This window comes from Tachypleus tridentatus, chromosome 7, assembly GCF_004210375.1.
Source record: "Tachypleus tridentatus isolate NWPU-2018 chromosome 7, ASM421037v1, whole genome shotgun sequence".
NCBI classification, from domain to species: Eukaryota; Metazoa; Arthropoda; class Merostomata; order Xiphosura; family Limulidae; genus Tachypleus; species Tachypleus tridentatus.
The window spans coordinates 61,609,256-61,634,074 of record NC_134831.1 but is presented as its reverse complement, the minus strand read 5'-3'; the positions used below and the strand labels follow the sequence as shown (position 1 = coordinate 61,634,074).

Below are 24,819 nucleotides of genomic sequence, written 5' to 3'. Positions count from 1 at the left end.
CAAATTAGAGAGCGATTAGCGTCAAGTTGCATTAGCTTTAGCAATAAGCATAAATGATGATGCTTGATACAGCTGTACCATTTGGATGGAATTGACAATAAAACTGTTAATCTAAATTCTATTGTGCTACTATAAAGAAAATTATTAATATTGTTTTAGAGAGGAAAACTACCACCATACATTTTAAAGTAAAGATTTGTTCCGAATAATAAGGGGCCCGGCATCGCTAGGTGGGTTAAGGCGTTCGACTCGTAATCCGAGGGTCGCGAATTCGAATCCTGATCGCATCAAACATGCTCACCCTTTCAGCCGTGGGGGCGTTATAATGTTTTGGTCAATCCCACTATTTGTTGGTAAAAGAGTAGCCCAAGAGTTGGCGGTGGGTGGTGATGACTAGCTGCCTTCCCTCTAGTCTTACACTGCAAAATTAGGGACGGCTAGCGCAGATAGCCCTTGAGTAGCTTTGCGCGAAATTCAAAACAACACTGAATAATAAGATCACGTTCCTAAGGCCAATACTGGTTACTGTCGAGTGTCGCTTTTTTTATTTTTTATTTGGTGTGGTTTGTTGGTGTGTATTGACAAAAAATCCTGATGTGAAAAAGACGTTTGGCCAAAAAAGGATTGAACGTGCAACTTAAAGGAATGAAATCAAAATTGGTGGTCAAACTACTAGCTACACTTACAGCATTTACATTAATTTGACAGCAAATATTCATTCATTAGTTAGCTAGGACGAGTTGTTCTTTTTTAACCAACTGTCAACCCTCAAACTGAACAAAAGACGCGACTTGGCTAACTAATGAATGAATATTTGCTATAATATTCTTATCAAAACTATAAGTGTACCTACAAGTTTGGCCGTTAATTTTTATTTAGTACCTTTAAGTTGCACGTTGAAGTGTTTTCTTTAGTCACACCTTTTCTTTTCACACCTAGGATTTGTTCGTTTAATTTAAGCACGAAGCTACACAACAGACTATCTGTGCTCTGCCCACCATGGGTGTCGAAATTCGGTTTCTAGCGTTGTAACTAACGCAGACATATTGCTATCCCACTAGGGGGTACACATCTACGATGTTTTTGATTATATAGTAATGTAACAGGGTGATGCCAATTTTAACGTTGTAATATACATAGTGTGATTGCTGTATTATAAACGCTTTAAACAGATTCAACTAAGATTATTGGCCTGATGATGGGTTGTACTGCAGGATAACCAATGTGAATTGTTGTTATTAAAAACAGCAATAAACGTGTAATTAATGTTTTATATTGAAAACATGCAACAGATTAATCAGGTATTTTTAAAAATGCAAGTAACGTAATAATTAGATATATCAGAGGAATTAAAAAACGTGAATTGAAACATATATATAATACAGATCTCCAAAATGTCAACGTGAACGTTTATAATATATATATATATATATATAATAAAAACATTTGCAAAACTTATGCTAATACAAACAACATTTGTAGTCCATTTAATAATCAACAATTTCTTTTCTAAATCAGAAAAAAAAAAAATCCAAAAATTTTATTAGGATATTCCAAATCAAGAACAACAGAAAACAAGATACTCTGTTACACTTGGAAGCACATCCTTTGTAATGAAGATATATTGTTTACTTGTCTTTGAATGTTTGTACAAAGCTCTTTAAAAACCATTTGCATCAACTACCTCTAATTTTGAAATTATCAAATAGAGTGGAGTGAGCACTACCAGCTCTTGGACTGTTCTTATCTAACTGATCAGCAGGATTTCACCATCACACTTAACATGCACAGCCTTAAAATGTTTTTTTTTCTCTCTATTTTAACAGTAATAAGACTCATATGATGGATCGGGAGTCATAGGTTTTAAATAACAAGATGTAAAAAGTCAAAGACAAAGAAACTTTTATTATGTATTTCATTGTAGCAAATGTTTTTTTTAATTTGAAATTATACTTATGTTTACATTTCTGCTACTTTTAAGTTTCAATAAGCGTTATTTACTTATTCTTTTATTCTAATGTATTTATGAAGTTTTTTTATGTGCTTATATTCATCTCTTTGTACTATTTTGTTCCTACAATTTAATCTCCAGCTACTTTGCTATTTGTATAATTTTTGTTCATTTATACCTATTACCTAATAACCAATTTGATCAGACTGTTTCACTGTCATTAATAACACTTTTCTTCAGGTATTTTTATGTTTTGTCAAATTTCAATTCTGAACTTTATAAACATTGCTGAAGTAGATCAAAGACTAAATAGAAGTCATGGAAATCTTCCAATAATCTCTCATTATGTAATACAAAGTCCTTATTTTACAACTACTTTGAAAAATTTTACCAAAAATGAGTTAATTATATCAAGTTAAGGTAAAAGGTAATAGCATCGCAGTACATGTATAGAAAAAGTACATTTCTTGACAAACTCTTTATCTGTATAACACACAGATATAAATATGTCAGTTAAAAATACCTTCACTAACTTGGAATTCAAAGGAAAATAAAAAAAAACCATTTATAATGCATCACAGTCCTAATACCTTTGGGTCAACATGTACATAAAGTAAAAGACTGAAAGTATTATACGATAAAATGTGAAGAATTACTTAATCATGGCAGGAAAGTATTAGATTACTAAATTTTGCAATGAATGAAAGGTTACTTTTAATACATTTTACTACTGCCACATTAGTCATTTCAAAGTTTATATTTAATTATCATAAATTTTAATAACTGTAGAGAAAATGTTAATTGAAGCATGACACTTTATTATTAAGGTGCAATAGGAAAAAAATTATAACAAATGTGACAGATAAACCTATTGCATACAATACAATGTTTCTTTTATTTCTAACTTTACAGAATGTACACTCCCATATTGATAAATACTATCTTTATTCTTAAAGTAACTACACTGTTAATGTTTAACACAATCATTATCAATCTGAGGATTCTTATCGTCACTCAGTGCATCATTATTTAACTTCCCCATTCTAAATTCATAGTTCTTGAGTTTAGAGTCCTGTTGACAGATATAGTCATAAGCTTTAGCAATCTGACCAACTTCTTCTACACTCAGGTGAAATGTCCTGGCATCTGGGTCAATATCAGCAAGACGTATAGTTTCTTTAACTAGATCAACCCGATTTCCTGGATAAAGTTTTCTATTGAAATAAAGAAAACCTTTTATAATATTAGTACCTGAAATATTTTTATATTCTAAAAATAACCATGCGTGCCATTTTTCCGCTGAAACGCAGATTTCCGCAGTTTTCAAACGGCCAACGATCACCCATGAGATTCGTGTAAATTCGAGGAGAAAATATGAGCGATTTGGGGGCTGGGTAGGTGGTTTTTGAGGAGAAATCGTATTTTTTCAATGATTGTAGAAAAAAAAATCTGACCGCCATCTTAGAGGCAGTCTCGTTTCGTCTCGTTGCAAGCCTCGTGGTCTGGTATCGTGTGCATACCAGACGATAAAATATTCTCTACGCTCCAAAGAAACAACAGCAATTGAAATGTTTAAAGGAAAGATGTTCATTTTGATCCTGTAGACAAAAGAATGTGTAAGGACATTAGATCAGCAGCTTCAAAGTATACCTCAAAGTTGAGGGAGAATCAGAAGAAAAGGGCAGAAAGGCTTGAGGCCTATGGTTCTGTGAAATCTGGCCCAGCCACCTTGGCTAAAGAAAAAGTCCAGAAAGCTGCAGAGGCACAGAGAGCTGCCCATTCAGAGAAGAAGAGAAAAAAAGCTCGGAAGAGAGCACTGGAAACCCTTGTCTCGAAAAAGAGGAAAGTAGCCAAGATTGATTAAAGGAAATTAAGTGATTTGAAATTTGACTAATTTATGCAGCAGAGCAGAAGTTGATATCAGTGACTGAAAAACATTTTATTTTTATCTGAAGCATACAGTGCCAGTGGTTTATTTTAAAGCATATCATAAATTTTATTTTGAAGCAATGTCAAAGCTTTCCTTGATTTGCTGTTTCAGTTTGTATTGTGAAAGAATGAAAAATATACTGATATTGAGGTACCAGTAATTTACTGACAAGATTGTATAGATGAACAAGTTTTACTGTAGGTAGTCATGTAGAGTAATTTTAAGTAATTTGAAATTTTAATGGAATACATGCAGCAGAGCAGTAGTTGTTGATGTCAGTGACTGTACAAAATTTAATTTCTGAGGCATATCACTGATATCAGTAGTTTAATATTGAACCATATCAGTAGTTGAATTTTTAAGCAATGTCATAGCTTTCCTTCATATGCTGTTTTAGTTTGTATTGTCAATTTGTGAAAGAATGGAAAATTCACTGACATTAAGGTACCAGTAGTATAATGACAAGATTGCATAGATGAACAATTTGAACTGTAGGTAGTCATGATTAGTCAGAGTAATTTTATGTGATTTGAAAATTGTATGGAATATATGCAGCAGAGAAGTAGTTATTGGAAATGACAGTAAAACATTTAATTGGCAGCATACCAGTAGTTGATGATGATGCTCATCTCATGAATCATTACAGTGTAATATATTATCTGTCATTACCATTGTGGTTTAAACAGCATTTAGGAACAACTAACTGTTGAACAGAACTTCAACAAATCATGCACAATGAGCAACTGTAACTTGTAGTAGTAATTCTGCTTGTCTTGCAAGCTTCTACACATTTCAACACACTAAAAAATCAATTTATAAAAATACTAACAAAATCTCTAAAAACACACACAGTTAATAAATTCTTGAATTTAAATTAAGTTATCCAATGTTTTTGTTAGTCCAGACAGCAGGTGGTGTTCTGTCAACATGGAATGTGGTGAACAAGAATACAGGTTGAGAGTTCCAAGACTGTTAGACCCAACATGGCCAGGTGGATAAGGCACTTGACTCGTAATTCGAGGGTTGGGGGTTCAAATACCCATCATGCTCCCCCTTTCAGCTGTGGGGGCATTATAAAGTGATGGTGAGTGGCGATGATTAGCTGCCTTCCCTCTAGTCTTACATTGCTACATTAGGGACAAGTAGCACAGATAGCACTTGTGTGGCGTTGTGCAAAACTCAAACCAAACCAAGATTGTTTTTCTTTATAAAAATGTTACAAAAAAGGAAACCTGAGGAAAAATGAAAATGTGCTTTACTGAGTATTAATAAATGAATTATATTTACAGTTACATTTACACTAGCTGAAGTAGTTACATTGTTTAAAGAAATACCTCTTTCATATTTTTACAAATTTATAAGGTATAGTTCCTGAGGTAATTAGGATCAATGGTGGAGAAAACCAATTTACATCAATAAAAAAAATACTAGAGCCAGAAAAAGAGTATTTATGTCTGTCTTTACAACTAAATTTATAAGTTTATTTTTGAATAAATCACTTTACTTATCCCAAAAGCAGAGTTTTTCATAAAATTGTGAAGAAATTATGTTTCATATAACAAGATCTTCATAAAGCAAGAATAACCATGGAAACATAAAGATAAACATATTCACTTACTGAATGCCTCGCTTGCAATATTTTTGCCGACTGTGGAAAAGACATCTTGCTACTTTCTCCATCACTTCAAATGGCAGGTTAACCAGAGGTTGTTTGAGAGGTGTAAGAACTACAACACCAACATTTACTTTGGGCTTAGGCAGGAAGGCTTGACCTAAAAAAACGAATTACATTAACTATTACCTAATACAGTGCAACTCAAGCATTTTTGCTCATTTAAAATGGTTCACAGATGCAAACATACATTCTTTCTCTACACATATTGAGAGAGCATACTACAGTTGGCATCAACCTCATGTATACTGTTTTTATTAGACTTTAGTTGTACATTATTTTATCCAAATAAATATTTAACCCTATTTCAAATTTCCTACATTTGTATTTTACTACATTAGGGTCTCTCTCTTTATTGCACATACATATATGAAATAAATGGCTCTGGCACTACTGATTACATTAACTGTTAACAAGCAATTAAAACAACAATGAATTTAATATAATGTAAGCATCAGAGATTTTGATACAGATTCCACCATCGTTAGCCCTAGTTGTCATCTTAATGTTAACACACACACACACACACAAATGTAAGATTTTTAGGATAAACCATTAATCTTTAAACACTTTTTATTTCAAACCATATTTTAATTCTTTGTAACTGGTCCATTTTGTTAATTTGTAAATCTGTATAATATATTGATATTCAAGTTTGAAAGAAATCTGTTGTTTGTGAACAGGAATTAACATCCATCTGTATGTCTTGCATCTGTTTAAACGAAGTGTGAATTGAATCTTATGAGTGTGTTGTTAAGTAATAAAAATCAAGGCCTGTATGGTTTCATCCAGTGTTAAAACAGTATTACTGAAGAAACATTTAGTATAAACTATGTGAATCATTAGCTTACTGAACTGTTAAAAAAAATCTATTAATTGCAGACTCAAGTTTTTCATTGATTTTGTGTAAAGTTAGACTGGCACAAAAGTTGCTGAAATCAAACATTTTCATGGATTTTAGCTGTGAAAGATTTTAAGGTTTTTTTGTATTCCCTGGAAGTTTTGATAATAATATATACATTAATATCTGTTTGCTTTGTATAATTTTAAAATATTTCTTCAAAATGTTCTTTAATGTACTTAAGACGTTTACCTAAGAAAATGAATAACTTCTGTTTGCTTTTCAGCCCCAGCTATGAATTTGTATTTACAGGTTGATTTTTGTAGCTTAGAAATCCAAACTGACTTAGGAATTATATTATTTTTAATATTTTTTATCAACTGTAAATTATGTTAAAATTGTATTTTATTTATTGATTATGTCACTTATACTGGTTTTATTATAAATATAAACAAAAGTATGTAAACATTGCAATGTTTGAATATTGTATCCAAGATTCTTCAAAAAAACACAAGCATTGGGAAATCCAGTAAACATGGATTTCATATAATTTCATATGTCTGGCCACAGCTGTGAAGTCACTAGCCCAAAACTCTGTCTCATAAAAGTTGCAATGCCAAACATCAAGAAAGTGGAAATTAAGTCAGTTTCAAATACATTTTGTTGAAAGTAAAGTACGTGAGCATCTTATGTCTTAAAAACAAAACAATAACAAACAAACAAGCAAAACATGTTGTTATTACATCCATTCAAAGAAAGTGATGTGGTTATCTACCATTATAAATATTCTCTATTATAGCTTTAATCAGATGTGGATAGGATGGCAAAAAAGTGAAAGTTTTATTAGCTTAAATTTGTAAATGATACAATTACTCAGTGTTGACTTATTCAGTTATTTATAAGTTAATAAAAGTAATCTATATTAAAGTATTTATTACACACTGATTTTAAGTTGCATTTTTCTTCTAGTGAATATCATAGCCATAATTCAAGTGTTTTTGTGTCAGGTATATTTAAATATTTAGGTGTAGGAAACCTAATATCATAATTCTTGGCTAATTCATATACACTGATAACTAGTTCTAACCTTCTGTATTCTCTAATTATAAAAGTGCTGATAGATCTCTAACAAACCTGGTATAGTAAATTTGTGTTCAACTTTACACAAATTCTGACACATGACTGATAAACGACATCTCTGATCTGAAAACTCTGGAGCTATCATTCTTTCTGCAACTTCCTCCTGAAATGTAAGAGTCATTTTCGTTCTTCCATAGGTGAATGGACCTTCTCTGTTTGATATCTGTCGCAATAACTTAATAATTAGAGGTGTAGAAACATTGAATGGGAGATTTCCTATGATGTGAAGTGGGGGTGGTTCATCATTCCAATCTCTTGCAAGTTCCCTTGGGGGAAAATTTTTTTTCATTAAATAATACATGATAACCTTTTAAATATAAATTTCACTTATATTTATATGTGTCAATAAAACCATAACAAAAGTTCCATAAGTGATTTGCTTGTGAACACCCTTAAATATCATTCATCATAATAAAACCTACATTATAGAGGTGTCTATCAATAACACACAACTATACAAAAGTTACCATGACATAAAAAGTTTACAGAATAAGCTTTGTGTGTAATTTGAAACTTTATAGAATAGGACAAACATTTATTAATCCACTAAACTTAGAAAAAAATCAATAATAGTTTTCTCATTAGCTTTTTATTCTTCCTGGTAACTAATTTTTTATTTCTTTTTTAACTAAAATGTATCATTTTTAATTTCAATATTACAGTGATCATAGAAAATGTAGCACATAAACTGGATAAATGTTCTTTCCTTAACATATTTTTTATGAAGCTTTAATAATAATATAATCAAATTTCAAATATGTGAAGTATTTTGTGACAAAAGTGATAAATTTAGATAAACAAATACATATTAGATACCAGCAAAATGAGAACAATTTAAAAGACTCACTCTTGGGTTTTAAAACAAACAAGGGGTATTTAGATTTATGGCTTCAACATGCTCCTGTGGTTCACATTTAGCAAGTTCATTTTTCTTGAATTTATATGTTAAATAATTATGCAAAACTTTCATTTGAATTGATACAGATATTGAAACTTAACTTTTGGAAAATGATTGCTTGCTACAAGTACACTAAATGGAAAATTGATGATATGATAAACAGTACGACAAACAGCTAGAATCCTGTATAATTAACATGGTACAAACAGACAAGTTTTAAAAAATGACCTTCTTGAAACTATAGTACCAAAAAGAGAATACCCATGTAACATGTCATCAAATGAGAGGGTTGGCCTAGTTGGGTATCACTCAGTAAAATACTCTTTACTCAATAAAGGTGTTAAAATAAAGGATACTGAGAAAAGAGCCCTCTGGAAGGTGCTAAAGTCAAGCATAGGTGGAGAGCTATTGCCGTTAGTATTATATACACACCTAGTACATTGCTGATTTTTACACTCAAGACTCTTCTACAAATTTCAAGAAAAGGCAGGACTTGCACAATATACAGTACAGAATATGTCACATGCAAAAAGAAAACAATACAGAAAGAAGCACAGCCACTAAAATAAATGTACAATGGTAAATCCATCACAATCTTAACACTTTGTTATCCACCATTTGATCTGGATTTTGGGAGAGAGAGAGAGAGAAGTATTCCCTATGAGCCAACAACAGATATATTGTTTCTATAATAAATATACATAGAAATAATAGTGATTACAAGATCTGAAAGTGAAATAAATAAGTAATAACAACTCATCTACAAAGATCCTCTAGGAGGATTGGAGAAGGGAAACTGAATGGAAGTGAAAACAACAACAGGTAAATAAAACTGTAATTTCACGTAAGTAATGCGATAATAGTGTAGGGAGTAATTCCCAACATCAGCTACAAGATCCCACTCAAGTGATGTCAATGGTTAGAGGCAGGTGAAGTTGTAATCACCAACTGAAGAATAAACTAGTCAAATGAGAGTATAATTCAACTGGTGAAAGACGATGATGATAAGTTACCAGAGAAAGAGGATGCTATGACTAGAAAAGGCAATGATGACTCTCTTGAAAGGGGCAGAATGAACAAGGTAACAATGAACAATGTGTACAAAACAAAGGAGATAACTGAGCTCAGAATAACCATACAGGGAAGGAAGGTTCATCAGAGACAAAACCAATCACCCTCACAAAATGCTAAATTTATGGGGAGCAAAATAGGTGTCAGAGAATAATATGAACCTGTCCTTGTGGTAATGAAGGTGAGAGGCATGCCAAGTAAAAATATCATAGTAATGGTTTCGACATGTGAGAAAGAGAAGGTAAAATGTTTCAAAAAAAGATGGTATTGAGAAAATATGACAATGGTTTTCAAGAGGAAAAGGACAACCAATAAAAAATCTTGAAAATGTCTATATGAATCAGAGAAATAAACAGATAATAACTAGATGGTCAGGTAAAAAAAAAACATTCTGTAAATAGAAGAAATGGGAAGAAGTCAAAGAAATGAACAGACATAAAAATTATTGAAACAATCCAGACTCAACAGCATCTATGCCATAGTTGGAGAGTAAGGGATTGTGGATCAAAAGAATGGAAGCTAATTGTTGAGAAAAGTAAAAAAGGCAGAAATGAAATGAATGACTCTCAAAGATGAAGCAAATTCATAGAAAGAACCAAATTGCTTAAGGAAAATATAATTTACCACCAGGATTGAAGTTCTTGAGACATGATAGATATTCATTAGTCAGAACCCAGTAAAAGAATTGTATACTTACAAAAAGAAAAATGAACTCAAGAGAAGAAAGAGACCTCAAAAAGAGACCAATCCTCACACACAGGAAAATAAGGAAATACAAAAGCCTTGAAATCAGAAACTCCATGTCTCCAAAACATAAAGAATGCAAAACCCATCTCACATACAAATTGAAAAAAATCCCAAAGGAAGGAAATTAAAGACTGAATTGAAGATTGGTTGGTTGGTTGATTTAGTGTTTTATAGCACAAAGCAGCTAGGCTATCTGTGTCAAACATCCGGTAAAATGTCAAAAGTAAATGTAGTAAAATTCATAATAGGAAATTAAGTTAAAACATCACAAAGTTTAAAAAAATCATAATTAGCTTAAAACCAATGTTTACATCTAGTCCACAATGCTAAGAGAAAAACTACAGTAATTCAAGTTGTAAAGGGCTTTCTGTAGTGTAACTGTAATTATCATAACTTGCCAGGAAGGCTAACAGGTAAGTACAAAAACCACTGTCAGTCTCCTGAAGTGGGCCTTTCCAGTCCTGGTTTTGAGTTATTTAATGTTATGACCTTGAATAAAGGATTGTAGTCCATGTATGGGACAGGCACAGCAGTGATAGTGCCAAAGCAGATAGACTTAGCTGCAGTGTTGGCGAGCTCGTTCCTGCAAATACCAACGTGGCTCGGTATCCAGAAAAACTGGATAGAAGTAGATGTTAAAGAGAAATGGGCCAGTCGGATTTGAATATCGGCAAGAACAGGGTGTGAAACAATGTGAAGCGATTCCAGGACCAGTAGAGAACTAAGCAAGACAGTACAAATAGTGCAGTTTGAGTACTGCTTAGCTTCAATGTGATCCAGGACAAGAGAAATGGCGTACAGTACAGCAGTAAACACAGAAGCTGTAGAGGGGATTCTGTGTGCAACCACCGAAACACAACAAATCATGGCAGAGCTCACACAGTCACCTGATTTCGAACCATCTGTATAAATGGGAATAGAAGGATGGTTCAAAAGATGTTCAGCAAATAACAGACAGTATTTCCAATCAAGAGAGTCTGCTTTTCTCAAATGACTTAAAGATAGGTCACAATTGGGAACTGTAACAAGCCATGGTGGGATGGGCTGACCAGTGGATACAGCAATGTTATCCAAGGACAGACCCAATTCATCCAACTACACCTGGATACCAAGCTGCTGCTCAATATACTTCATGTTCGACGACTGACATGAGATGTGAAAGTCGTCAACATAGAGCCCGTTTTCAATGGTGAGAGGGTGTTGTTCAGTGATGGCATTAATTTTTATACTGAAAAGTGTGACACTCAGAATACAGCCCTGAGGGACTCCAAGTTCCTGTACAAAAGAATGGGAAAGTGTCAAACCCACACAAACAGTCCTGCCTGTTAAAAATTTTTTAATAAAAATGGGCAAATGGCCACATAACCCATATATTTGGAGGTCTTGCAAAATGCCATACCTCCATGTTGTATCATAAGCCTTCTCAATGTCAAAGAATATTGATACAAGATGTTATCATTTGAGAAAGGCTTCTCTGATTGAGGTTAAGTCAAATCAGGTGGTTCATGGTGGAGTGCTGTTGTCAGAACCCACACTGGGTGGGTGAGAGGAGGTTGTTTGATTCAAAAACCAAATAAGAGAAGAATTAACCATCCTCTCTCAGGTCTTATAGAGATAGCTTGTCAAAGCAATTGGATGGTAGTTGAAAGGAATCTTGGGATACTTCCCAGGCTTAAAGAAAGGTAGGACAATAGCCTGGTGCCAGGCATCGGGAAAAACATTCTCCAGTCAGATCTGGTTAAAAACAATCAGAAGAATAGCAAGAGAAGCAGGAGATAGATGGCAGAGCATGTCATAGTGTATATCATCAGGTCCAACAGATGTACTGCCAGTCCAATGAACCAGTTCAAGTTCCACCAGTGTAAAGGGACAATTATAGTCACAAAGACAATCAGTTCAAAAGGAAAGAGGTGATTGCTTTGCCCAAGTCTTGATGGCTAAGAATTCCATCTTTGCGAGTGGATATACACCTCACTGCAGAAACTCCTTGGGTGGAGAAACCAGCAAAAATTTCTGACTTTTGGATGTTTTTCAAATCCCTCTCAACAACAATTTCTCATGATGAATTCAAAGTATCATGAGGTGTAACCTCAATAGGTATATCCTCAATGGCCTTTGAATGCAAGAGGAGTTCACTGTGTTGAGATGTGGATGTTTCCACCAATATGTCATCAGATCAAAGCTTCTTTACTGACTTTGGAGAGCCAGCAAGTCTCTCTAGTCCTTTCTGAATGAAAAAGGGAGACATTTGCCCTAAAGGTTTGTCTGAAAGTGAATGCAATATAAGAAAATGAGGTACAACAGATGGTACAGATGGTGAGGATTGCTGCTCAGAATCTTCAAGATGTGGTCATTTACCTATAGACTGTTTTTTCACTATTTTATTAAGATTTTTAATTGGAGTATCCATAATAAAGAAAGGGAAATTTTGATGCCCACTGAACCCACCCACCATGGAGCCCTATCAGGGGTCACACTACAATGTCAAATAAGGACACTGCAGCAATGTCAGGGTTTTGTGAGCACTATACCCAAACACCAAACATCAGATACAATGTCCACAACACCTGTTGAGAACATTCAACACTGGTACTTGGTTGACCATAGCCCGAGAGGACCAGCTGATTGACACTGGAAACATCGGAGAATGTTTGGAATGTATGATCATACTCTGCAATTAAGATAACCTGCCTTGATGGTGGCAAGCGAATGTGGTGACGTAAATACAGGAATTCAAAGTGAAATTGGTGTGTTAGGGTTGGACTTCTCAACCACCAGGATCCTCTCCTCCCCTTCATGGGTTGCCATGCACGGCAAACACATAGGTGGATGTTTAGATTCCAGAGAACATCCAACACTGATACTTGGTTGATCCCCACCCAAGCAGACCAGCCAACTGACCCAAGAAACAAAGAAAATTAAGTGGGATTCAACAGATGAAGCATTAAGGGAAAAAGGTTGAAGCAGGTATGTCAAATTTGTACTGGTAAAACTAACAGGGTCATGATGAACTGTTTCAAAAAGAATTTGAAATGTTGATTAACAGCACAAAAGTTGAGAAGGTTGAAGAAGAAAAATATATAAAAAAAAAGACATTAAGCTGGAAGATGAGACTAAAGTGATTAAGTCATCAAAGTAACCAAAGATGCAAAAAGAAACAACTGGATGAAGAAAGCACAATAAAAGACATACACCTGCATAAGTCAAGCAATAAAAGACAAAAACAGGATTACCTCATTCTTGTTGAAAAGAAGGGACCAGAAACAAAAGTTGGCATGAAAACAATCAGTAAGTTTCCTCTAACGATGGAGCATGTTCAGAAGAAGTAACAGAAGCAGGAATTCAAGAGATTACAGAGGAACCAGCCACCTTCTGCACAATGGCAGTAACATTATTGACCATAAGAATTCCTCCAGTTATAAATACATTATTAAACAACTCCTTTTGAGAGCATCAAAACCTTGGGAGATGTCAGAAATGTAGAAACCTTAATTCTTAATTCACACGATTAAGTAAAAGTTGGCCTGATATGTTGTTGGTACAAAGCCAAGATCACTGATATAATGATAATCCTGTACAGCACTCAACTAAATCTATATGTTAGGTGAAAACAACAGGAAATACTAATATCAAAGACACCTTAAGCGGACAGTGGAATTCATGTCCAAAATTTACAAATTTTATTTAAATAAAAAATCAAACTGAAGAAAATTCAAAGCAAAAGCCCAACTGAAATTTTTAAAATTTCATCTTTCTTTTTCATAATAAAGAAAATTAAAGGAAAAGTACACTATAAATAGTAATGAAACTTATTATAATAAAAATCACATCTGAATACATTAATATCAAGAAAAAGAATGAATGTTTGCTATAAAGGATTAATGTGCAACAAGACCTCTACTACAAGTGGAGAGCTAACGTTTAATGATAAAATTATAATTACACTATAGGCTGGTGCAGTCCACATTAATACACATAGGAGTAAAAATTTCATTCAAAGCTTGTTTCATGCTAAAAAGGTTTGTGAGTAGTACACAAGGAAATAGTATTTTCTTTTGCAGAGATGTGAGTAAACTACTGTGAAAAAAACAAAAAACAGGCATGTCCACTGTTTCTGAAACCAGCTTTGCATTCACAGAGATAAGCTCGTTTTTTGTTTTTTTCACTGTGTACAGAAATTATGAAACTAAAGTACATAACTTTATATTCACAAGAGACTCAACTAAAACTAGCTATAGTTCAATTACAATTTTTATGTCCTCCGGGTTACCAGAAGGTTTTGAACCTATGGTTTATTAGTTCTGAAACTTCTTCTGTACTGCTTTGAACAAGGAAAATAACTTAGTACAAAATTCACACAGAAATGTGTATAGTATGTATAATGCCACTAAAAATGAACTATAATACTATCTTTACCTGTCAAACAAGTGTCCTATGTTATACTCCAGAACATCTCCAATTATAATTTGCAGTCTTCCATTTGTTGCACTAGCTAATAACTGAAAATCAAAACGTATTCTATTAAACATCGATTGTTCACAACACCCAGAATACCATACCATCTAATTTCATTATTTCAAAAGTTTCTTTTAAAAACATAAAATTGACTAAAATATATTATATTACATTTTCAAAAGAAATATCAGTTTTACTCATAAAAATGTGTTTATAAATGTATACAACTGAAACTTAAACATCAAACCCTACAATCTACTTTATAGTTATAGTAAATATTTTGTATGAATAAAGGTGATGAATAGAGAAATTCAGTATCATTTTTTCATTACTTTTCTCTATGTGCTAATTAGAACTAAGTTATTAGTGGTATTTAATGAATGGGCTCATTAGTCAATTATATTCCACTGACTGATTAGTACACCACGGTCCCTAAAACATATACAAGATTGAAAAAAACTATGTGCTACCATTTTAACTTTTTTCTACCATTACATTAATCTATCATGGTACTGACCTTCCTATTTTATTTCAAGTTCAGTGTCTTTTAAGTAAATTTTAAATTATCCATGATTTCATATGATAAATTACTTTTTTGTCTTAAAACATATTTTCTCCAAATGCATATTTTATGCATTTTTGCATATTTCCTACTTGTCAAATGAGTCCTAATGTTGACTAAATATCACCAGACAATCTAACTGTTTGTTTTTTAAATATAAAGAATTACACACTGGCTCCTGATAAGTCAAATAAACTGGTAATTAAATAATGAAAACTTTTTCTTTCATGATAAAAATAATGTTTTTACTTAAAGCATGTCAATATTGTAATTACAAATAATTAAGAAACCAGTAAGACAATTCAAGTACATTGTTTGAAAAGGATAATCACAAAAATGATATTCAATAGACTTGAGCCTTCACAATATTTTGTAGTTACCTACCAAACTCACTGAACAGAAAACTTGTCTGACTTGATAACAACTTTACTTGGTGAACATAATTCTGTCACTGTGTTACTTTCAATAACATTTTCTTTGTCACTCATTCAACATGTCTCTAAACTGTATAAGCTGATTTACCATGAATTAACTAATGTCTCATCATTGAAGAAAATTTCTGTAGCTTTCAAATTGATATAATTTACCTTGCCAAGGTTTTCATAATTCACAATGAAAGAAACTTAAACTTTCACAGAATTATGTATAAAAAACAAATAAAAACTCTTAAAACTATATATTTACTCTATTGATATATGACTGGATAGCTAGAGCAAGAATTATACTGCTACATGTAGCCATTTTAGAATGAGTTTTATCAGTAAATGTTTGAACCATTTGATGTGATATCAAAGCATGGTGTCAACTAAGACCTGTAGATAAACTGCCAGAAACACCTGAAAATCAAGAAGTGGATAATATATTCTTGGATGGAGATAAGTTCTTAGTGAATATAATTACTCTTTAGAATTGGCAGAAATAATACAAAACTGACAAGTAGGTTGTTTTGTTTACAGGTACAACACTTAGCAGCTGTGCAGGAATGTAATTATTACATTTTTTTCTTCACGAATTGCATTAAGTAAGTGTGAAAATATGAAACAATATTCACTTTAAAATATTTTAGCCAAAATTGTTTAAATATGTAAAATTAATAAATAAAATCACCATAAAAGTTTGTGTCACAAATATATGAAAAGTTAGAGGAATCCTTCCTTAAGCTACAATAACTTAGAAAAGCAGTCACTATGTTCATCAGAAACTGTTGTAGATATAACAACATACCACTAAAATCTTCAGTAAATAAAATTAGTTACAAAACTTGTTACATAATTGTGAATAACTCAATTGGGTTATAATTCAATGATGTCAAAGTTTAAATCTTTATTTCTAGTAACATAACAGATGAAAAGAAAACAGTTAAAACCTAACATTTAAAATTAACAACAAGAGTCATATCTAGAAACAAATTTTCAAGTCCACATCTAAATTCATACTTTAGTGTTAATAAACAGGATATCTATTTTCATTTTTTTAATCTGTTATTTGTACAGTCATATCACTTTCATCTTTGCCTATTTTATACATCAGCAATACAAAAACATCCAAACAATTAAAAGACTAATTTTGGAATAAGTGTATGTTTTCAAAGCTCCAGATACTCTAAATAATACTATCTTTGACAAAAACAAATATCTAAAGTTTGGAGCACATATACATTGTTAGTACCTGGATAAAAAACAAACAAACTATGTAACATTGACAATTTAAAATTCTACAAAAAAAAAAAAAAGGTACTAAAACTATATGGACTGAAGAAGAGACAGTTCTTGGGATATCACTACAAACAACTATTTCTGAGATACCCAAATCCTTCATCTTCCACTTGACTGGAAGATCCATATTTATATCTGATTAAAAAGGTAATTTATATCACTTTTTTTTTCAGCAGTGGAATGATCCTTAATCTGAATTACATATATAAAACTTTTAGATATTAGAAAAACCCAATATTGTACATTTCATCAGATTTATCATATGGTTCTAGTTTTTACTTGCAAATTTTATCACAACCTTTAAATATACAGTTCTTAATATCCTTCAATAAGTTATGAATAAAACATTTTTCAAAGTAACTATTTCCTTTATTTTATGCATCAACTGTACAAAAAGAAAGGCACAGTAAAAAACAAAGTAAAAATAAATACAGTAAATTAATTTAAAATAACAGATAAACAGGTAATTTTTAAAAAGTTTATTACTTGTTTTCACAGCTAAAATCAATAAATTCAGATCCTATTTCAGAGAAACTGGTCATCTTTCCCTGAATTATATAAAGATGGAAACAAAGCATTAGCCCGATACATAAACTGTAGACAAGTGAAAAGTATCATAGAATAGCTTCATAAATTCATTTTACTTTTTTTTTTCCTGTTTGAACTTTGCTCTGCTGATCATCCTATTTATCATTTATTAATGGAAAACAGTCTGGAAATATGGTATCCTTAGTGTGATTGCTTAAGATTAGTACATGAATGTAAAGGGTTAAATTTAACCTTGATGTGATAGGTAGGGAGATGACCTAAAAGGATTGTGTGTTTGTCTGTCAATTTAAAAGTTTATTTATTTGTTATGAACACACAAGTAAAAGGAAATTTTCTAGTCTGTTAATTATCTATTTAATAAATTTTAGAACATCACAATGCTATACAAGAAAATTTATTTCTTAAATGCATTTATATGTAATTTTCACACTTTCTTGTACACTTAATTACAGAGCTATGTTTGAGTTTTATTAGTGCTTTTCACCACACACCTATTAGTATTACAATTTTATTAAAAAATATAAAAATGACCATTGCATAACAATGTGAAAACTATTTTACAATGTTCTGATAAAAACAGCTTGTAAGAACTATTAGATGTATTTAAAATGGAAAATATAACTAAACAAATACAATAAATATGGCACCTCAAAGGTCCATTTTACCATTATATATAGCTGTTATTTTATATCTTTAATTATCTATGTGTTAAGTCTTATCATGACAAAGGTATGTACATATTTTAACAATGATCCAGTATTTAAAACAAAGTATCATAATAACCTCATTTTTAGAAATAAAAATGCACGTGTTCAAGAAGTAGACAAATAACTTATTTTTTTAGGTTTTAAGCAACTGTTTATTATGTACTCAAATTCTCAAAGTTCACAAATCTGTTTAGACCTATGATAACTACTCACTTCTAAAGAAGGTAAAAATCTTCTATCTTTTTCAATAACTGTAACTTTACTTGCTCCTCGTTCTAAAATAGACCTTGTGATATTTCCTGGTCCTGGTCCTACTTCACAAACATGAAAACCAGATATATTTCCAGCCATTTTTACAATCTTATCACTTAACTTTAGGTCCAGCAAAAAGTTCTGAGAAAGCTGCCTTAGTGCTCGTAGCTTATATAAACGAATAATGTCTTTAATTGTTGGAAGTGGTGGCAATCGACAACTGTCCTTCACTTCTTGAATGTTTCTCTTGGTAACAATTGCTGCTGCTCTAACTACTGTAGTACAAGGTTGCATTGTGGCTAACGCTATTATCAAAATTCACACTGTAAGTCCATCAGTGACGATCACTGAAAATTGTACATGTAAATTTTAAATCAATTACATAAACTACTTCACAATTTTATTTAAAAAATGAAGTAGTCTCTATTATAAAAATAAAAGATGGCAATATTAATAAGTTCATATCATTCCCAAATAAAATTAGTTTCACTTAGCAATGAAAGATAACATAAAAACAAAAGTTACATGACAGTCTTTATTCAAAAAGGTTAAATAACAGTAAAAACATTTAATATTACCAATTTAATATATCTGGCAGTGCAACAGGTCATGCCAAATTTCACTTAGAGTTTATGCCAGTCATATTCAGCATGAACATCTTAAATGTTAGGTGGTCAAACCATGACACTGTTAAAACACTGGGATACACCAACTCAGTCTAGACCTCAGAAGTCTAATATTCAATGTAAATAGTGGTAAATTCTGATAACAATATATCCCTTACTGAACATATTGCTGAAGCAGACCAGTAGGGTGTCATTTGTGCATTTTTCACAGCAATTTAAAACCATATATTACTACTAGTTACATTTTCTATTTTTCAGCTATAATTACTACAACAGCCAAAAAAGTAACTACTACTTTAAAAAGACTTGAACTTTTAAGCAAAAAAAAAAGTAAATTAAAATTAGAGCATTTATCAAAACTCTGAATGATCTCTCTGGGACAATGAAATATAAAACAAAATGTATGATCACCACAGTCTTATAGAGTGATAGTGCCCACAAAACCTTACTTTTAGCATTAGTTTATGAACTAAAAACTTATCTGAACCTCCAATAAATTATGTTCTAATGAATCCCTTGAGATTTTTCATTCTAGTAATTTCTACAATTTTGAATTTTCCTTTTAATCTAACCATCAATATTGAAAACTGTAAATAAATACATTTGACTTCAGACAATGGAAATTCAAAAGGCTTTTAACCTTGCATTTATCTCAACTACTTCATATTTGTGTAAGTGTAGTTTAATTAGCAATTAACTCATGAGATTTTACCTTTATCATCTACTCTAGGCACTTAAGCACTGATTTAGTGTATGCGTTTTCTTATAGCAAAGCCACATTGAGCTATCTGCTGAGCCCACCGAGGAGAATCGAAACCCTGATTTTAGCATTATAACTGATTTAGTGATTTACCCAGGTAAATATCCAGTACATTAGCGAAAATGATTTATGACTAAAATACACATCTGAATCACGATGTTGAAAAAATAAATTAATATGATATAATACTAAATGTAATAGAGAAATGTAATAGTAGTAACACTGATGGTGTGAAAAAAAATGATGTTCTTTCGCTACTGCTTTCACTTGAGAGTTAACTTTAGCAAAGACAGGCCAAAATAATGAAAAATCATTGACTTACGGGTCGTCTCAACAAAGAATCACCTGTATAATTTGTAAATTAGTAAATATCCTAATAAGATTTCGAAAATAGTAATCGAATTTGATTTTTTGAGATAATGCTAAACACACATAACTTTTAATACGGTAAGTTTAAAATACTGGCAACATTACGTAACTTTTATAACTCCTATGATATTCGTAAGTAATTTATTTAAATAATATCTTCATTATCTTACCCTATTATTTATTAATATTTATTTTTCAAATACTACTCAGCAAACCCTTCATGTTCAGCTTCTTTGCTTATTAAGCACCATCTATCGATGTAGATTAGTTAAATTAAACAAAGTTTATTTAATAATATTTACAATAAAAGTATAGTTTCATACAAAGATAAATAAATAAATTATGAAATAGTTTATAAATTAGTCTAATACTCAAATACACCAAAAAAAAAAGATTAAATAATCTAAAATTAATTCGCTAATAAAAAATGAAAAATTGATATTTAAATATCAAATTTGAAAAATCATCCTTCTCTGATGAGTAGCTACAAATTTAAAGTTTTAGTGTATAATAAATATTTTATTTTGTATATGAATAAGTATGGCAATTTTCAATTTGCTCTTATAGAATATATATATATCTATAGAAACATATATAAAGATAATAAAAAGACTAAAAATTTGAGACTTAAGTCAAGCGCTGACAAAATTTGCATTTTTTTACTGGAAATATTATATATTATAAGTCGTTAAAACATTAAATATGACAAATATGAGAAATCATTTTGTATCAATTAAAGCCCCCATTGGTTCTGAGGTAAGTCTGATGATATATATACCCTGAAAGTGTAGTGGGCACTTCACAGATAAACCATTGTGTAGTTATGTGCTTAATAACAAACTAATAAAGTAACATACTAATTAGACTCAACACGCACATGGTGATGGGTATCAGTTATGTGAAAATATTACAGTTGCAATATGTCAGTATCTATGTATGTAAGAAAACTTTGCACCATCTACTGAATAGTATGGCCAAGCGTGTTAAGGCGTGCGACTCGTAATCTGAGGGTCGCGGGTTCGCATCCCCGTCGCGCCAAACATGCTCGCCCTTTCAGCCGTGGGGGCGTTATAATGTGCGGTCAATCCCATAATTCGTTGGTAAAAGAGTAGCCCAAAAGTTGGCGGAGGGTGGTGATGATTAGCTGCATTCCATCTAGTCTTACACTGCTAAATTAGGGACGGCTAGCACAGATAGCCCTCGAGTAGCTTTGTGCGAAATTTCAAAACAAACTACTGAATAGTACCGAAAACAAAATTCCATAAACATCTCACACTTTGAGTATTTATCATTCAAACAATTAGAAAAATAACTGTTATATATGTGACAACCCTTGCTTTATGATAGAACATTATTTTAAATAAAAGCATGAGGGTTTGATTATATCCTTATTGACGTAATTTTAAATGCAGTACTGAGAAATTGACGTTCTTACAAAACTATTATTTTACCAAAAAAATGTACCACTTTTAATCCATAAAAACGTTACAGTTTATATCAGTAAAAGCTATCAAAATTTTGAGCTCTTTACATTGAATTACTTTGATACAATGAGTTGCGTATTGCTAAAAAGGATAATTCGTAGGGCGGCGTTTCTGCCAGTATAAAGAATGCAGAGACCATTTTGAGTCTAAGAGTAAACTTATTTCCCCGCGAAGTCTGATAGATTTTTATTACGGAGGACTTGTACAGGCTAATTACAGATAAAATATGATTTTAAATAAAGTACTTAATTAAGTTAAAAGACAAAACAATCTGGACACTTGATGTAAAATCTAAGCAATATTTATCCAAGTTGCAAAGTAAAAACGCAATGTGCATACTTGCGTAGACATTGCAGAAACACCTTTTCATCGGAACAGTGATGACGTAAAAAATGTTATCTCTCCAGATAACTTTACATTGATTGATTTGCGTCTTTAATTAGGTGTTCTGATAAATCTGAAGCTGTGTATCAAAGATAAACCCTTAGAGTTGCACATAAAAGAGAGGCATCATCAAGTGAGTGGTTGTTCCCTTAGAATATACACTCAGTGGCTTTTTATTAGGTACACCTATTCTTTCAGGCAAATAACCAAGCAGCGAATCATAGCTGCAACTCAATATATAAAGCATGCAGGTATGGTCAAGAGGCTTGTTGTTCCACCAAACATTAGAATGGAGAAGATGCATTATCTAAGCGACTTTGACCATGGAATGATTGTTGGTGCTAGACGTGGTAGTTCCAACATCTCAGAAACTGCTGACCTCCTGAAATTTTCATGCACTACAGTCTCTAGGTTTTACAGAAAATGGTGCGAGAAACAAAAAAAAAGCATCTTGAGCGACAGTTCTGTGGACGAAAACACTTTATTAATGAGAGAAATCAAAGAAGAATGGCCAGACTCGTTCAAACTGAGAAGAAGGTCACAAATACTCAAATAACTACTCTTTACAACAGTAGTGTGCAGAAAAGCATCTCTGAACACATAACGCATCAAACCTTAAAGTGAGTGGGCTACTAAAACAGAAAATCACACTGGGTTCCATTCTTGTCATCTAAAAATAGTGTAGTTTTGCGCGAAATTAAAAAAACAAGCTATTCTGAAACAAATTAATTTTATATACTTCACTTTTCCATTTGTTTGTTTTTTGAATTTTTTGATAACGGGGGTTATCTGCGCTAGCCGTCCCTAATTTAGCAGTGTAAAACTAGAGGGAAGGTAGCTAGTCATCACCACCCACCGCCGACTCTTGGGCTACTCTTTTACCAACGAATAGTGGGATTGAACGTCCCATGATAACGTCCCACGGCTGAGGGGACGAGCATGTTTGGTGTGACAGGGATTCGAATTCGCGACCCTCAGATTACAAGTCGAACGCCCTAACTCACCTGGGTATGTCGGCCCTCATTTTTTTATCTTTATACATTTTTTACTATGTATACGTGTATGTGTTAAATGTTTGTTATCAGGCCAAAACACTAGAACATTGTAAAACACACTCTTTACTCAATAACAAGATTCTAGCTGTAAATAACTTGTCTTTTTTTAAACTTGAAGTTACTTGAAGTCATAACTCCCATAATACAGTAAAACCTGACTCTAAGCCGGAAATATTTTGCAGCATTGTCTTTCATCTACCTCATATATCAAGAAGTAGGATTTGAACCTGAGTAAGGCGGAAAAAATGTTTTGATTAAATATTAATTTCTTATCTAATTAATAATTTGTTTAAATCTTAATAAATTCTCGGACATTTTATTACAGTAAGTATTGGTTAAATATGTTCTGTTCTTTTTTCTGCCGTCATTATTCCGGAGGTCACTATTCGAAAGAACCGTTGACTGTACGTTTGATCGCAATTGCTGATGGAAAACCAGAGAAATCATGGATAATAGGTAAAAGTGTAAATCCGCGCTGTTTAAATAACTTAAGGAAAAATCAACTTCCCGTGGAATGCAAAGCAAATAATAAAGCGTGGTTGACAAGTGCTATATTTGAGGAATTTTTGAACAAATTAAACAAAAGAATGGAACAAGAAAATAGGAATACTCTACTTTTCCTAGATAATGCAACTTGCCACCCAAAAGCTCAATTTTCAAATGTTCGTTTAGTCTTTCTACCTCCATGTAGAACATCAGTTCTATAGCCACTAGATAATGGAATTATACAGTGCATAAAACTGAAATACATAAAATTAATGTTTCAGCGTATTATTGCAAACATGGACGACTGTAAGGGAACATCTGAAATAACCATGAAAACTGACGTGTTAGATGCAATTGCATTTTTAAGTCATTCAGTCAAATGCATAATAAAGTGCTCTCAAAACTGTGAATTTATTCTTGATTTGTGGCAGAGTTTGTGGAGAAGTTGTTTGTTATGATGGTTTTAGTGAAATCCTAATTCTGATTAAGAAGATTGATGCAGATGATTCTGTGAACACAGAAAGTTTTGTGAATGTTGACAAGATGTTTTAACAGAAACTGATGAAATTGATTTAAAATCGATAAGAGTCGCAAGATGGTAACAGTTTGAGAGATTCAGAAGATGAACAAAATGGAAAAGATACCGAGGAAACAGAAATTGCTACTTCACCGTAAGTGTTAAGTTATATTAACGCTATCAAATTGTACGCAAACATGAAGGGGGAAAATGAACTTCATGAAAAGGCCGTAGAATTAGCGTTTTCTTTTAACCGCATGAGAAAGCCCATTAAAAAATCGAAACAGATGAAATTGGACATTTTCTTCGAACTAATTTGATTAAGATTTTGTGTACTTATGTATATTTTGAATGTTTGTTTTTGCTCTTATTCTAATAAATATAGCATAAACAGTATAATAACTTTATTCAGAAACGTCTTACTTCCCTTTAGTCAAGCAAGTATAACGTTCTGCTCAAAAATTGGACATAATTAAGGAAATGCATGTTCACTGTCCAAGCCGGAAATTTTACTCGGTTCCATGCAATTCCGCCTTGGGCAGGTTTCACTGTGTCTAAAAACCTTTTCGAGACTGTGTTTTATGAGCCCCTTAATGTGGTTAAAGTGGTCTTTAGTTTTATCCTAACAATCATCTGGTAATACATACC

The 24,819-nt window shown here is 32.2% G+C and overlaps 1 protein-coding gene across 3 annotated transcripts; it reads right to left on the bottom strand.

Moving 5' to 3' along the window:
* Positions 1–1,501: 1,501 nt before the first annotated feature.
* mtTFB1 (mitochondrial transcription factor B1) lies at positions 1,502–20,518 on the bottom strand. 3 transcript variants are annotated; one of them, XM_076512028.1, is made up of 6 exons: positions 20,416–20,518; positions 18,452–18,837; positions 14,667–14,749; positions 7,529–7,800; positions 5,500–5,653; positions 1,502–3,165 (listed from the first exon to the last, which is right to left on the bottom strand). In XM_076512028.1, exons 2-6 carry the CDS (start codon positions 18,782–18,784, stop codon positions 2,919–2,921), a joined length of 1,089 nt encoding a protein of 362 aa, XP_076368143.1. In that variant the 5' UTR covers positions 18,785–18,837; positions 20,416–20,518; the 3' UTR covers positions 1,502–2,918. The 3 variants fall into 3 exon arrangements, with proteins under 3 accessions (XP_076368143.1, XP_076368144.1, XP_076368145.1); XM_076512029.1 differs by having other exon boundaries at positions 20,199–20,495; XM_076512030.1 differs by having other exon boundaries at positions 18,452–18,795; positions 20,416–20,494.
* Between the last annotated feature and the right edge of the window lie 4,301 nt (positions 20,519–24,819).

Bases quoted from the DNA above. Each gene is read 5' to 3' on its own strand.
- mtTFB1 (XM_076512028.1), bottom strand. From the start codon at position 18,784: ATGCAACCTTGTACTACAGTAGTTAGAGCAGCAGCAATTGTTACCAAG. The intron at 7,801-14,666 runs GTAAAGATAGTA...TTTTCCCCCAAG, and splicing joins ATAGGACACTTGTTTGACAG to GGAACTTGCAAGAGATTGGA. The intron at 5,654-7,528 runs GTTTGTTAGAGA...TCGTTTTTTTAG, and splicing joins ACACAAATTTACTATACCAG to GTCAAGCCTTCCTGCCTAAG.